At 35.1% G+C, this 16119-nt stretch overlaps 1 protein-coding gene across 1 annotated transcript; it reads left to right on the top strand.

The window, feature by feature from the left end:
* The first annotated feature begins 846 nt into the window (after window positions 1–846).
* On the top strand, window positions 847–13947 carry LOC120081436 (DExH-box ATP-dependent RNA helicase DExH5, mitochondrial). Its single transcript, XM_039036295.1, has 20 exons — window positions 847–1431; window positions 2119–2273; window positions 2363–2450; window positions 2733–2975; window positions 3742–3837; window positions 4885–5073; window positions 5168–5327; window positions 5410–5540; window positions 6273–6440; window positions 6522–6794; window positions 7061–7255; window positions 8603–8806; window positions 8970–9039; window positions 9149–9297; window positions 10269–10574; window positions 11909–11968; window positions 12095–12247; window positions 12405–12515; window positions 12728–13267; window positions 13388–13947. The coding sequence occupies exons 1-19, from the start codon at window positions 1135–1137 to the stop codon at window positions 13190–13192; spliced, it is 3513 nt and encodes a 1170-aa protein (XP_038892223.1). The 5' UTR covers window positions 847–1134; the 3' UTR covers window positions 13193–13267; window positions 13388–13947.
* The last annotated feature ends 2172 nt before the right edge of the window (window positions 13948–16119 follow it).

Here is a 16119-nt window from a genome sequence, read left to right as displayed (position 1 = left end):
TTCCTATCACCCCAAACCAGCCACTCTTCCCACGAATGCTGTTTCCAATACTGGTCATTCTCCTCTGACAAAACATCTAACTCCTTCTCAGCCTCCACCCATCGGACCTCCCAATTAGGGACTCGATGCTCATCCAAATCTCGCATTTCCATCATCTCCATCATCAAGTCATCAAAGGCCCAAATTATTTTAAAGATTTATTTTTTGTTATTTTGAGATAAAGTAGTTTTATTCTATTCGTTGCTATATTCATATAATTAATGGAATTTTTAAGCACGCTTAAATAGCTTTAAAGATATCAGAATAATTTTGTTTAATACAATAATGTAAAATTTTGAACCACATGCCTCTTAGTTATTCTTTTAAAACAAAACATAGATTTCTTAGTTATTAATAAATATTCAATATATATATATATATATATATATATTTTTGAAAAAGAACTTTATTTAGGCTAAACAAATATAAAGCATAATTCTCATTAAGGGTAGAGGACACCTAATTAAGGTAAGAAAAGTGTCAACGAATCTTGTATTCTTCTAAATTAAAAGAAGGCTAAACAACAAAATTAGTTACAACATGTGTTGGAGAGAATAAAATACCTTAACAAATATTATGATAATCTTTGATTTCTCGAAAAAATATCTCTCAACTTGGTTGTATTTTCATTTTACGGAGATATCTTTTCTTTATAAAAATCGACGTGGAGTGCGAGGCTGGACGCAGCAACAAAACGAATCTGACGTGGAAAATCATGGGTTATTCCTATAAAGCCACGTCGGATCGAGGACTCGAAACGAGTAGGTTTCTCGACTGCGCCGTTCCACGGCCACTTATACCAAGCTCAAAAACTGTCAAAAAAAAAAAAAAAAAAAAAAACACGTTCTTCTTTCCCTTTTCTTCACTGTCTTCTCTCCTCAGCCACCATTTTATCTCTCTCTTTCAACAAACTCCAAAACCTCTAAAACCACCTCCCCCTTCAATGGAATCTTCCTTCTTCCCCCTCTGAATTCTCAACTCCTCAATCCTCTTCCCCTTGCATGCCATTTCATCTTCTTCCTCTTTCTCTTTCCTCTCTGCAATTCCATCGCCTTTCTCCACTTCCCAAAACCCTAAAACCCTCCCACATTCCCAATGAAGGACCGCACTCCTTCCTCCAATGGCGCTGTTTACGTCCCTCCTCACATCCGTCTCCGCTCCGTCGTTACTCCTTCTAATACTTCCTCTCCTGTTTCCGCTCTTGACTGCAAGCTTAAGGCGGCTCCAGCCTCGCTGCTCGATTCAGGAACTACTGGTCCGCCTTGCCTGCGATCTCAAGAACAGCTTCCAACGGGGAACTCGCGTTTTAATTCCCTGCAGTATGATTCGGCCTACAACGATGCGGCTCCCGTAGAGAGTTGGACTTGTAATTTCGAGTGTTCGCATCAATCGGTGAGGTTTTATTATTTTGCTGTTTTTACTTGATTAGCGCCGTATTCTTAATTCTGTCAAATGTCTGGCGTGCGTTTGACTTAAAGCCTTGCTTCTCCAGCGGGAATTAGTATAGGGCGCGGTTAAGTAGCTTCTCCATTTACTTGAATTCAGGCAGTTCTTTTACTGGATTGGATTTTATTTGATTTTGTTCCAGTTAAGTGTTTGATCGAGCTATGTTCATGTGACAAAATGTGACTCAACAATTGACAAAGTTATATAGTTAGTTTATCGGTTATTTCATGTTGGCTATGACTTCCGTTAGGTGACTGGTTTATTGGTATACGCATGTGGATGTCGGGCTGCATGTGACAATATTGACTACTTGTTTAGTCATTGTTCTTAATTAGGAGAATTTTGGATGAACTTTTTGATACCATCAAGAAATTTGACTGGCGCCTTCAAAAGTAGATGATTTTGTGTTTCTACTCGTTTTTTGGGACTGAATTTTAGAGGTGAAGGCCGACCTTTTTAGAACTTTTGTATGATGCTACTTGTTTGTGGCGCCTTTAATAGTAGATGATCGTTTCTTATTTAATCATGCTGTATATCTGTAGTATGTCAGCATGTACTTTGATTTGATATGTTTTATATGTTTTTATTTAATTTCTTACCAGACTGTTATATAAGTTATCGAAATATGTACAGGGTTTTCCACCTTCTGTCAACATTGATTTGTGGAAAAGGAAGTTAGCATTACTTTTACGTGACAAGGAGAAGCAAGAGTTAATTTCAAGGGAGAAAAAAGATAGACAAGACTTTGAGGAAATAGCTGCTTTGGCAAGTAGAATGGGACTTTATTGGTAACTTTTGATTCCTTTGAACCTGCAATGTGCTTTCCACTAAAATAGATGGTTTTTATCCTAAATGTTCTGGTTGTCATTCTTGGTAGCCATCTATATGCCAAAGTTGCTGTTTTTAGTAAGGTTCCATTGCCGAACTACAGATTTGATTTGGATGATCGGCGTCCACAGAGAGAGGTATTATAATTGATGTTTTCATTTTACAGCTTGTGGTTGTTTTCACATATTCTAAAACCACCTGCATGTACTAATTATCATAGATTTCTTCACTGGGAAGCCATATTTTTCTTTGCATCATTGGCAGCTTGTCATTATTTTATGATTTAATGCATTGATATCACAAGAATGAACAGTTGTATTTGTTCTTCATTTTGAAGTTTACAATTTTTGGGTTTACTTTTCCTAGTCTACTTTTATGCATATTTCTCCAGAAGTTGAAGGCTTTTTGAATGTGAACAGGTCTCTTTGCCTCCTGGGTTGCTTAGAAGAGTTGATGAACATCTGGGAGAATTTCTCTCTCAAAAGTCTATGTGTAAAGGTTTTCAAGATATCTCCGTCTCTAGATCAAGCAGCAGTGGTAGCATCGCTACAGATGAAGGGCTTTTTGAGCAACCTGAGCCACAAGCATCTAGTAAGGCTGTGATGGATAAAATTCTTTGGAGGAGAAGTTCACATCTGCGTGATCAACAGCAGGCTTGGCAGGTTCGATTTTCCCTAAAACAACCTGTTTGCTTTATCCCTCAGAGCATTTCATTTTGTTGAATAAATTTCGAACTTATATTATAGGTTTCAATGTTCAGTAGGGTTTATGACTATTATGATGCAATGCACAAACAAACTTTGCTGATTACTCGTGCAAGATTTTTTTTGGTTCTTAAGATGCTTGTATTTCATCTTTGAAATACAGTCCTGCTACTTGAGAGTTTACACGGAGCTTATTTTATAGTTGAGAAAGCAAGTGACTTTGAGGTCCATTTGATGCATGTAACAGCATTTATTAAATTAGGAAATACTAGAGCGATTTGGCAATCATTTTTTTTGCTAGTGGAGAATTATTGTAACCGAACTTGTTGAAGAAATTTCATTTTGGATCTTAAGTTTGTACAATTTGAATAACGACTGAACACTCTGAAGTGTAAATTTTATTTATGAGATCAAGTTAAAATTAGCAGGCTTCTCATTTTCAAGCGATTTGGGATGAATGAGTGGGATTTTTTAAAGTTTTATGCAGAAATATTTATATCTTTTAGGCAGAAAAACGTTGTTATGTACACATTTGTATATATTGATAAGACAATGCTTTTAAGTATTATTATCTTGACTTTCGAAGTCATCTGAGGACTGGTCTGTAGAACATGTTTTGACACCTTTCAGGTTTAACTCATTTTTATCATGTCTCAAAATGTAGATTTTTATCTGGTGTAGTTTTTGTTAACATTTTAATTCTTACATTGTTTTGTAAAATCAGTCATCACTTGAAGGAAGGGAAATGCTGGAATTTCGGAAAAATCTCCCTGCTTACAAGGAGAAGGATGCATTATTGGCCACAATCTCACAGAATCAGGTTGTTCGTGGTTTTATATATTAAGATATCATGTCTTTTTAACTTGCTCTGGCATGTTAACTCATCATTTCATTATAAATTGTCAATGAATGGAGTCTTCATAGTTATCAATTTAATAGCCAAGTTGCATTTTCACTACCCTGTATAACAAATCTATCAGAGAGATGTTCTTTGGATCAACTCCATTTTTTCAGTTTTTGTTAGCTCTGGACAGAGAGAATTAGAAGAACATTTCGGACTGAGGAATGGATTCTTGAATTCTTTTGGACTATAATCTCCTCACTTTTCCAGTTGGAGCCTCGTAGCAGAATTCCTTAAAAATATAAATTAATCACTCTCTTTCTTTTAGAATCTCCTTGGTGTTGTATGGATTTCTTGCTGCTCGTATTTTGTATTTGTATACATTTAACGGTTATTGTTTCTTGAGATGATATGTTGGGATTGAAAGTTGGAATGCTTATCCTTCGTTAAACAGAAAAAGAAAAAAATCTCTTTTTCTTATAAAAGAACAGTTTACCATTTTTTGGGTTCAATCGATAGCATCTTACCTAGGATTTAATATTTTTCTGGTTCCCTTGACACTCAATGTTGTAGAGTTAGGCAGGGTGTCCTATGAGATTAGTCGAGATGCACGTAAGGTGACCCGGACACTCACATATATCAAAAAAAAAAAAAAAAAAAAAGTACCATTTTGAAATTTTTGTCTACCATTGTTTGTTTAATAATACGAAAATGGACCCGTGTGTTCTTTAGAACAACTCAAAAAACTTCAGTTCTGTTATACCATCTTTAAAATGTTTATGTTGATGAAAGCTCTTTCCACATTATGGTTTTGGAAAAGAAATTGGTTTTTCATCTCTCCCATATTATATTAGCCTTATTTGCCAAATATACCTTGATGGGAAAACTTTCAAGTATTTTTTATTTATTACATCCTGCGTTCTATTGTTCATTATTTTGTGACATGTTATCAGTGCATACTACAAAAATCATTAGTAATCTCCCTAATAAATATTTGCCTATAATGGCTGAATTTTGGATCTGCAGGTTATTATTATTTCAGGTGAAACTGGTTGTGGCAAGACTACGCAAGTTCCCCAGTTCATTTTGGAATCAGAAATAGAATCACTCCGTGGGGTTGTTTGCAACATCATATGTACACAGCCAAGACGAATATCTGCTATGTCTGTCTCTGAGAGAGTTGCTTCTGAAAGAGGGGAGAAATTGGGTGAATCTGTAAGCAGCTAAAAATCTCGAACCATAACCATTGCCATCTAACGTCATGCATGGATTATGATAAAGTTTCTGTTTCTTCATGTTTCTCTTCAAGGTTGGTTATAAAGTGCGGTTGGAGGGTATGAAAGGGAGGGATACTCATCTTCTTTTTTGCACCACGGGTATCTTGTTGAGAAGATTGTTGGTTGATAGAAATTTGAAAGGCATAACTCATGTTATTGTTGACGAAATTCATGAGCGTGGAATGAACGAAGGTGATGAGTGGTTCAAGTAGGTGATTTTGGTCTATGAAAATTATAACTTCTAGTTCCAATTTTTTTATTTGTTTCATTCCAGATTTTCTTCTCATTGTCCTGAAAGATCTCCTTCCTCGTCGACCAGAATTGAGGTTGATTCTAATGAGTGCAACTTTAGATGCAGAACTTTTCTCATCCTACTTTGGTGGGGCTCAAATAATTCACATTCCGGTAATAAGAAGTTTGTTATTGTTTTTGGAGAACAGAATTCAATGTTGTTGTGGTACCATGTTGTTTGCCATTCAGTTTTGTTCCTCTATGACTGAATTTGAATGTTGAATGTCCGTAACTTATAATTAGACTTGTATTATCTATTGTTTCTTGCTTGAAAACATTGTTGTGGTATAACTCCATGGGTTGAGCATTGTTGTGAAGAAGCTTGGCTTCATTTAACTAAAATCATAGTTTGCAGAGATTCAAACATAGGACTGTTTGGTAGGTTTTTTTAGTTAGTTAGTTAGTTAGGGTTATTTTGTTAACTATAATTTTTATAATAATAATAATTATTTATCGTTGTTGTTGCAAATCAGTTTTTAGGAACTGTAACTTGTAATATTAAGGTTATTGTGTAATTATTTTCAGAGTCAGACCCTCATGTTTCTTTTTTTTTCAGAGAGATTTGTTCAATCCCAGAGGTAGGCATTTTGTGAAAATAATTTGAGAAATGGCCAACTTGGAAATAGCAGACTAAGGGGGCAATCGACTAAAGAGTTGAATTTTTTTCTTAGATCTAAATGACCCTAAAAAGGCAATATTTCTCAATGTTGGTTGTTTGAGTTGGCGTTGAAATAATTTCAAGATCTTCATTTTGAATCCTTTCCCTGTTGGTGTAAGTTAGCTCAAATCAAGGACTGGAATTTTAGTTGAATGTAGCGCTGAATCCTTTGCTTTGGTCTGCATTAGGGATTCACACACCCTGTCCGAACTCATTTTCTGGAGGATATTCTAGAAATGACGGGTTACAGATTAACTCCATACAATCAAATAGATGATTACGGTCAAGAGAAGACGTGGAAAATGAGCAAACAAGCACCAAGAAAAAGGAAAACCCAGATTGCCTCCACTGTTCAGGTATGGAAGTTTTTCGATGCACTAATGCTTTAAAATCCTAATCTGCTAATGTTTTTGCCTGCTTGGAACTTTTGTAATTAGGATGCACTTATGGCAGCTGATTTTAAGGAGTACAGTCTTCAAACTCAGGAGTCTTTATCGTGTTGGAATCCAGACTGTCTTGGTTTTAATCTCATAGAATATCTTCTAGTCAGGATATGTGAGAGCGAAACACCGGGAGCTATTCTTGTTTTTATGACTGGGTGGGATGACATCAGTTCTCTGAAGGAGAAACTTCAGTCTCATCCTTTATTAGGAGATCCAAGTCGTGTCATGTTGTTGGCATGCCATGGTTCAATGGCCAGTTCAGAGCAGGTAATATTTGATTGTGGAAACAGAATGATTTGATTTGCCACATTTCTCTGCATGAGATATTAGTTAGCATGAATATGCTTTATTCTTTCTACATGAGAAGTCAATACATCTTTATTGAGATGGAGGACTATGATCGTACTTTCTCTAGTGACTATGATGAATGCAATCCTATGTACTCTAGGCTGTTTTTTTTGTTCTTTCTAAAATTTTATTTCACAAATTTGTATATCCATCAATGTTTCAGTGCTAATGTCAAATATCTGCAGAGGTTGATATTTACTGAACCTGACAAAGGAGTGAGGAAGGTAGTGCTTGCAACAAATATTGCTGAGACAAGTATCACGATTAATGATGTTGTGTATGTTCTCGACTGTGGAAAGGCCAAAGAAACATCGTATGATGCTTTAAATAACACTCCTTGTTTGCTTCCCTCTTGGATATCCAAGGTTTCTGCTCAACAAGTAAGGTTATATTCTCTTGCTAAAAATATGGGTTATTTCCCTTGGATGTTAAGCATATACATGGAACTATATGGGATGGAATCTCCATTTTGTTTTTGGTTTGAATGTTTCTCTATGCATACTTGAATTTGAGATGTACCATATATTTTACTCGTGCATTTTCTTTTCTTTCCAATTTTCCTTTGTTGGAGGGTTTTTACTTATTATTATTTTTCTCTTCAGACAAGTTCATTTAATCTTTTAACTAATCCTTATCCGTCTTCAGATGCCAGAGCATTGTCTCGAATTGCTCTACCAGGCTGCAGTATAATGTTAAATTTAAAACGATAGAAAGGCTGATTAAATATTGGTAGATATTATTAGTATCTTTCAGCGTAGGATCTGAGTTATAGAAGGCATTATTCTCCTGTTTCCAGCTTTTAAATTTTCTGTGCCAATTGCTATAACATGTATTTTGAATCAGTTCTCAGAAAGTCTCTTTTTAATCAAATCTAACTAAGTATCAAGATAATTATTTCTTGAACTTTTTAACTTGGGAAAAAGCAGGGAAGCATGTAGGATGTTTACTAGGCAATTCAATCCACTATGTGACCGTAGTTATCCCTTGACAGTTTTTGTAGAATGATATGGAGGTTACCTATCAACAGACAAATGCAGTAAAATTTATGAGCATTTCTTCTGGTTTTCTCTGTTTGATACATCAAACTTTCATGGTTTTTTGTTGGAATTTCTGTGAGCTCATTAGGTTAGTTGAGGATGAAATATGAACTGTTTTGGCTTAATTGGAAAGCGAGTACAGATAAAAACCCCTGGTTAAAATGATTTGTGGATATATCCCTTCATGGTTTACAATGACCTGATTGTGTACCTATGCTTTAACATGGATGACCTAATGAAAACATAGCATAATGGAATAAAAGGTGATGAAAGAAACAAATGCTGTTAACGTGGAAGAATGAGATATGAAAATGTATTTCAACTCTTGGGGGCGGGAAATAAATTAGTTTTGTTGTGGCCTAGCACAGTAATAATTGGAAGCACTCATTAATGGCAGGGTTATTATTCTTGTATATCAGGCCGAAAGCTTCATGTTTCCCCAATAATTCATTTGTGAATATATCTGCAATCAAATATGTGACAGTTTTGGGAGTTGGGGTTTCTTTTTTTCTTATTTCCTCGTCTGAAATTTTATTTATGTGCTTTGCTACATTCCTTTTCTTTTTCTAAAAATTTACCCATGGATGACAATGTGAACTGTGTATATGTGCAGAGGTTAAGAGATACTTTCAGTATTTCAAATCTTTTATAGTTCATTAATTTTGATTGTTTTATTTTCTTGCCTTATAGAGAAGAGGAAGGGCTGGCCGTGTTCAACCAGGAGAATGTTACCATCTATACCCTAGGTGTGTGTTTGGTTCTTTCTCTGAGTATCAGCTACCAGAAATATTGAGAACACCTTTACAGTCCCTCTGCTTGCAAATAAAAAGCTTAAAGCTGGGAAGTATATCTGAGTTTCTATCCAGGGCTTTGCAGTCACCAGAGCTACTTGCGGTTGGTCTTTCACCGTATTTCAATCTGGATACAGTTTATAGTGAAGTTGATGCATTTAAAACTTTCACATTTCTTTGTCTATGAGTTCCCTTTGCATGTATATCCACTGACCTGTACTCTTTCATGTTTGCTGTTATAATTTTTAGTGAACCATTGTTTGCAGGTTCAGAATGCTATTGAATATTTGAAGATCATTGGAGCATTTGATGAGAGTGAAAATCTAACTGTTTTAGGTATGGAGTAAGGTCTAACTTTTACCTTTTCTTCTGATGATTATACCTTATGGTATTCTGTAGTTTGTAATTTGGAATAGATGACCTCATTCCTCCATGCTTCTGACAGGTCGTTATTTGACTATGCTCCCAATGGAACCTAAACTAGGAAAGATGTTGATAGTAGGTGCTATCTTCAATTGTTTGGATCCAATTTTGACCGTTGTTGCTGGCCTTAGTGTGAGAGACCCTTTTCTAACGCCACTTGAGAAGAAGGATGTAAGTTTGCTTGCATCAATGGTATATCATATAATAGGCTTTACATTTGCTTTAGGTGTTAAGTGGTCAAATTCATCATGTTACCTGGAATTTATTTATGCCCCTTTGTGGCCATCCATAACTCGGCTTTTTTTAATTATCAACTTCGTCTTATTTTTTTGGATTGAAATTTGTTTATGTAGTTAGGATTTTGGACTTATTTTGTTGTCTGGTTCTTTTTTGTATGCCTTTGTATATTCTTTCTTATTGTTCAATTAATGGAGCCGAACCCCTCAACATTAATTTGGTTAAGCCTACTGCTTGTGGCTGGTAGTAAGTGTTTAAAGGAGGTCAAGAAAGAGGCTGAAGATTGTTGGTGCTTCGCAAGTGATTGACCTCTTCAGTACTTAGGTTTTCCCTTGCGGGGTAACCTAAAGTCAAAATTGTTTTACGATACCATTTTGGAAAGGCTTTTAGGGAGCCTGTTGGTCCGTGAGAGAGCATATGATTTTAATTAGGCCAGTTCTCTTTATTGTTCCTATTTATTTCTTTTCTATTTAAAGCAAGCTCACACTTGCATGTCAGAGATTGAGAAGGTGACCCGGGACTTCTAGCAATGGGTGATATTAAATTGTGGGTTGTACTGGATATGGTACTGGGAATTTGTCTTTCCCAGTTGGGAGGTTGGTACAAATACTGGGTTTTTTTTTTTTTTTAGTCCCATGCTTGTATGGCCTTCTTAGGTCCTACCAATTTTTCACCCGCAAAGTCAATGGAGAGTGAGAGATCTCATTGAATTTTTTCTCTATCTCATTTTCTTTTAGATATAGAGTGATATCTTATCTTCGCCCTCTCCAATATTGTTCATTTACTGAATAAAAGGTCTTCTGTAAAAGGAAAAATGATCACAAGACAAACTTAAAATCAAAATAATAGAAACAGAAACAGTTCCCACTTCCCACATTAATATTTTTTGTTTTGTTTATTTAAAGGTTGCAGAGGCTGCAAAATCCCAATTTTCACAAGATCATAGTGACCACCTTGCTATTATCCGGGCTTATGGGGGATGGAAAGAAGCTGAGAGGAACTTTGGTGGATATGACTTTTGTTGGAAGAACTTTCTTTCTGTACAATCGATGAAGGCTATTGATTCACTAAGGAAGGAGTTTTTTTCTTTACTTAGAGATACTGGCTTGGTTGATGGGTACTCAGACACCTACAATGCTTGGAGTCTTGATGAACAACTCATACGTGCAGTTATTTGCTATGGCCTCTATCCTGGAGTTTGCTCCGTTGTGGTATGTTGCATCTTTTATTAATTTTAAACACCCCCCACGCCATTTATAGTTCATGGTTTATTGTTGAGGTCAAGTTACCCTGTTTCAATAGAATTCTAAAAAAAAAAAAGTTGCCTTATTACAAGTTATCATTTGATTGGCCGAATCATTTGCTATAGAACGTGTGGACATTGTAATGCTACTTTGTGCAGACTGTCAGTGTCAGTCATAGATTCAACAAGGACATTATTGCAGAACACATGTTGGTGTATTCAATTATTATTATTTTTTCTAAAGAACGACTGAACAAGTGGAGATGGATGATGAGAGAGATGGAGCAGGATGCAAAGTACAGAATTCTATGTGTGGAACATCTTTTGTATAGAGAATGAATACAGGAATTAAAATATATCTTTGATCCAAACCTTAAAATGTTCATTAAAGACTAGAGACCAATTTTTGCATAGGAAAAACCTAAAACACGCACACACAAAGTCACGAGTTTAGAAAAATATAATTGGAAAATGCTAAACGATTGTGGAATATAATTACTTTTTTATGTTTATATATATATATTCTTACGAATAAATTGAATTGAGAATGCACGTCTCTATGTTTTATTACCCTATTATGTAATTAGGGTTGAAGCCAAAGACAAGGAAGAGGCAATTGGGCCCTAATTTGGTTTAGATTAAATAATAAAATAATAATAATAATGTAAGATTTTATAATTGAAAAATTTTCACAGATAGAGAAAATGTCATTATTTACAGAAATAGCAAAAGAACCAAATAATGGTTCTATCAGCATCTATCAGTGATAGACTTCTATCAATTTTTATAACTAATAGACACTGATGAAATTCTATCAGTCTCTATCAAAGAAGATTAAAATTTTGCTATTTTGTGTAAATAGTTTCTTATATTTTTCTATTTTTGAAACCCCCCATCATAATTTCCTTCCAAATCGCTGAAGAATCTGAATCAGCTAACTCCCCCAAAAATTGTATTTGAATCATTTATTTTTCTTTTAAACAAATGCTTGTGCATGCCCCTTATGAAAACCTAAAATTTACAATGCTTGAAGGACTAAAATTTGTGCAGATATTTCTAAATCAATGCCCCTGCAATATTGTGTCCCAGCTTTTTTGAGATAGCATGTCGTTATGTCTGTCTATGCCTCTGTGTTGCCTTGTGCCATTGTCTGTTCTTCATAAGACATGCCCTTTGCCTCTTGTCTATAATTGTCTCTATCAAGTAGATCAGTTTTTTTTGTTTTCTTTTTTGTGCATGCCCCAAATATATACCTTGTTTATTTCTGTAGTCTTAATTTTCTCTAACATTAATCGCATGCAGCATAATGAGAAGTCGTTTTCTCTCAAAACTATGGAGGATGGCCAGGTGCTTCTCTATTCGGTAAGCATGTTCTTCAACTACATATATGTCCTGGATTTTCTTTTCCCCTTTTGACAAGAAATGTAGCAAAGATATTACAGTTATTTATTATCATTCTTTTAATCCCTTCTTCACTTTGCTGTATAGAACTCAGTCAATGCTCGAGAGTCGAGAATTCCGTATCCATGGATAGTTTTCAACGAGAAGATTAAAGTGAACTCCATTTTCCTTCGAGATTCAACAGCTATCTCTGACTCGATGCTGCTTCTCTTTGGAGGAAGCATCTCAAAAGGTGATCATGTAAGTACTCCTATGGGATCAACACTCCCATGTGGAAGTTTGTGCAATCCCCGTTTTTCTGCTGCATTTATTTTTCTTCTTTTTTTCTTATTGCCAAAAAAAATCATACATTGTCGTTTCAAATTCAAAATGTAGTAATAAATTCTTGTTCTTGTAGGAGGGACACTTGAAAATGTTGGGTGGTTTTTTGGAATTTTTTATGAAACCTGACGTAGCAGAGACATATCAGAAGTTGAGAATGGAACTTGAAGAGTTTATACAGATGAAGGTAAGTGGAATATTGTATTTTGTGTATTGATAGGATCTGTGGTTTTTGTTTACTCTAGTTTTAGTTGATAATATGTGCTCTCTTACCCCTTAACCCCCGCCCCCCCCTCTCTCTCCTCAATTTACCCAAATTTAAAACTACTGAAAATAGCGAATTTCTACCGAACTAGACGAGCCTAAGTGCTTCTATTAATTGATTTGGTCAATGTACAGCTACTAAATCCGAAGATGGACTTGCACTCCCACCATGAGCTCCTATCTGCAGTACGCTTGCTTATTTCAGAAGACCAGTGTGAAGGTCGATTCATTTTTGGCCGCCAAATCCTTCAGCATCCTTCCAAGACATCAGCTCCTGCAGCAGCACCAACTGCTGTTTCAAGAATTGAAAGTGGACCTGGTGGTGACAATTCTAAGAGTCAGCTCCAGACTTTACTCACGAGGGCTGGATATGCTGCTCCCATCTATAAGACTAAGCAATTGAAGAATAATCAATTCCGAGCAACCGTGGAATTTAATGGACTGCAAATCATGGGACAACCTTGTACCAACAAAAAGAATGCAGAAAAGGATGCAGCAGCTGAGGCTCTTGAGTGGTTGATGGGTGCAAATCAGACGGGGCACGACTATGTCAACCAAATGTCTATGATGCTAAAGAGGAGCAAGAAGGATCATAACTAATCCGGCACTTCCACCTTTTAACGGAAGCATATTTTGAGAACGCAGTAACAGCAGGGCACAATCAATGAAGCTCAGGTATTGCTCTTCGCCCTGAATCTCATGATTTCTGGATTTTTCTTTTGACCATGAGAACAAAAAGTAAAAAACTTAATAGATGGCAAACTTTAAGATTTTGCAATTACTTTATCATAACAGATCTAGAGGAGCAGAGCAGAACTCGGGGTTCATGAAAATACAAGAACATTCAATTCCTAGGCTAGAACTTGGACCATAGGGCTGAGTATGAAAGCACTGGAGTTGAATAATGAGGGGACCAGAGAAGTCATGATAGCAAAGGATGTGGTGAAAGCGATGATGAAACACTGCAAGGTTTGGTTCAGGAAATTATATGTGATTATTTTTGTATATAAATTTATTTAGACCCTAGTCACATACTTGTAAAATATCATTTTTTTGGGTGGGGGGCAAAAAGAATAGTAGGCCTGTAAAATTCCCAAGTGAAATCTTTGATTTCAAATTAAATTATGGTAGCCTGGGTGACAGGTAAACAATGTCTAGTTCTCAAAAACAGCCATGATGTCAGGAAGGGGTGAAAGATGCAACAGTACAGCACAGTCTGCACCTTTCCTGACTCTTCTTTTTAAAGACTCTGGGTCCTCCTTACACAGTCTGTATCTTTCCCTATTCTTCCTTTTTAAGATGTTGGGTCCTTGCATTTCTGTGAAAACAGCAAAGGAGCCCCCAAAGAATGGAAATTTTTTTCTGTGCCATCGTCAAGATCATTGACACCAAATTGTGATGAGAGCTAAAGTTTCTAGATGCTAGCTAACTCTAACGGGACATCACCTTTATAAGACTAAGAGATCATGGGTTCAATTTACTTAAGATTTAATATCATACTAGTTTCTTTGACATCCAAATGTTGTAGGGTTAGATGAATTGTTCTATGAGATTAGTCGAGTTATGTATAAGCTAGTTCGGATACTCGTGAATATAAAAAAAATGCTAGCTAACTCATCACCATTCTGGCCTCCGAGGGAGAGATTCAAACAGTTTAACAAGTTCATAGGCCACCAGACATTGAGATCACAAAGACCAAGAAATAGAGTAGAAGGAGAATTCTCAAATCCCTAGAGAATGAATTAATTCGCTTGCTCTAGGTCGCCAACTGTAAACCATTTCACTGGGATGGTACAATATTTTTCTTCTTCTTCTTTTTTTTTTTTTTTTTTGGTTGCTGATTCCAGGGGATGATGCAACAGTGACAGGTGCTGTAGGAAATGGAAAAGAAAAAGGGAAAAAACATGTGTCGGATGGAAAATAGGGGGAATCAGACCGTGGCAGTAGAAGACAGGCTGTGAATGTCATTTTTTTGATACCTTAAAAACACAAAATGTTTTGAAAGGATTGGACAGTGCTGCGTATTGGATGGCAGAAAGTGAGGCCAAGAGAGTTATTGGAAATTAATTATTTGTCTCATAGTTCTCATCTGAAATTCTTCCCCATCAATATAATGCTTGCTCCTCTCTCTTCTTCCCTTTCAATTCTTAATTTCACCACTTTTTGTGACTTTCTTACCCTCCATAGTCCACCCCGTCCTTTCATATCGTGCTCTTGTTGCCCTGTCGGTTCATCTTCCCTTTCTCTCTCATTATAACTCAGATTTTATAAAACAGGAAAACAGATCTTACGCAAGATATTAGCATTCTTTACTTTACTATCACACAGTCAATTGAATGTTATGTTTTACATCTGGTAACTGAATTTGAGTTTCAAAGGCCTTGTTTGAGAATGCGTTCTATGGTTTTGAAATTTTTGTAGGTTCCGTTTTTTGTTTTTATTTTTGAAAATTAAGTTTATGGACATTACTTACACCTTCAAATTTTTTTCTTTGTTATCTACTTTTATCAATGGTTTAAAAAACAAAACCAAATTTTGATAACTAAAAAAAATAGCTTTCAAAAAATTGTTTTTGGAATTTGGAATTTGGAATTTAGCTAAGAATTCAATCCTTTTACTTAAGAAAGATACGAAGCATTGTAAGACGCGTGGATGAAGTAGACTTAATTTTAAAAAAACAAAATAAAAAATCAAATGGTTAACAAACAGGATCGTATATTTGTTCACGATTTCTTTAGTGTGACATTTTATATTTTAGTCAAATTCTAAAAATAGAAATTCGTTTTCTAAACACGACTTGGTTTGATTTTTTTTTTAAAAAAATATTTTGATGGAAAGTTGATGATAAAGCAAGAGATAGAGTTTATAACTTAAATTTTAAGAATAAAAAATTAAATGAACTTATTTATATATATAACAGAATGTTATTGTTTATTTGTGATAATCATGATAGGTGATAGTAGTCTAATTAATAAACAGTGTTATTTTTTTATATTTGTAAATATTTTTCAATTTTAACCTTTAAAATAATTATCCTATCAAATGGGGCCAAAATTGTATTTTGGTTTGCTAAAATCCTATTCGTTATTTGTTATAGATGTTGAGCCTTTGATTTTGTCTCTCATTTTTAATTACACGTCATATTTTGTCCTTCCTCAAACCTTATTTCTAAGTTGATAGAAAAGGCAGGCGATATCTACTATTATCCACTTGTCATATATAAAAAGGATGAAAGCAGTCTTAAAAGAAGTCAGAGAACAGCCAAAAGATTCAAATTTTCAAAATAGAAAGGACATGTGATCTTGAACCCAAAAAAAAAAAAAAAAAAAAGGAAAATAAAAAAAAGGGAAGCAATATATAAAAGGAAAATGTCATAAATGTTCAAAAAGTATATTGATTGTTAAAATGCTTATGGATCTATTGACAATTTTTTAAAGTGGCAAAATTTTAAATTGAATAAAAAGGGGAAAAAAAAGATTGGGTGTTGTTTTGTGTTTATTATGTAATACATTTATTGAAGGAGAGAA

The sequence above is a fragment of the Benincasa hispida genome, chromosome 7, assembly GCF_009727055.1.
Source record: "Benincasa hispida cultivar B227 chromosome 7, ASM972705v1, whole genome shotgun sequence".
NCBI classification, from domain to species: domain Eukaryota; kingdom Viridiplantae; phylum Streptophyta; class Magnoliopsida; order Cucurbitales; family Cucurbitaceae; genus Benincasa; species Benincasa hispida.
Note: the sequence above shows the minus strand (reverse complement) of the source record. Positions and strands in the feature narration are given on the sequence as shown.

What these genes read in the sequence shown, in the direction of transcription:
- LOC120081436 (XM_039036295.1), top strand. Translation starts at nt 1,135, where the DNA reads ATGAAGGACCGCACTCCTTCCTCCAATGGCGCTGTTTACGTCCCTCCT. An exon ending in GGGAGAAATTGGGTGAATCT is followed by an intron (nt 5,074 to 5,167) that starts GTAAGCAGCTAA and finishes TTTCTCTTCAAG; the next exon opens with GTTGGTTATAAAGTGCGGTT. An exon ending in TGAGCGTGGAATGAACGAAG is followed by an intron (nt 5,328 to 5,409) that starts GTGATGAGTGGT and finishes GTTTCATTCCAG; the next exon opens with ATTTTCTTCTCATTGTCCTG.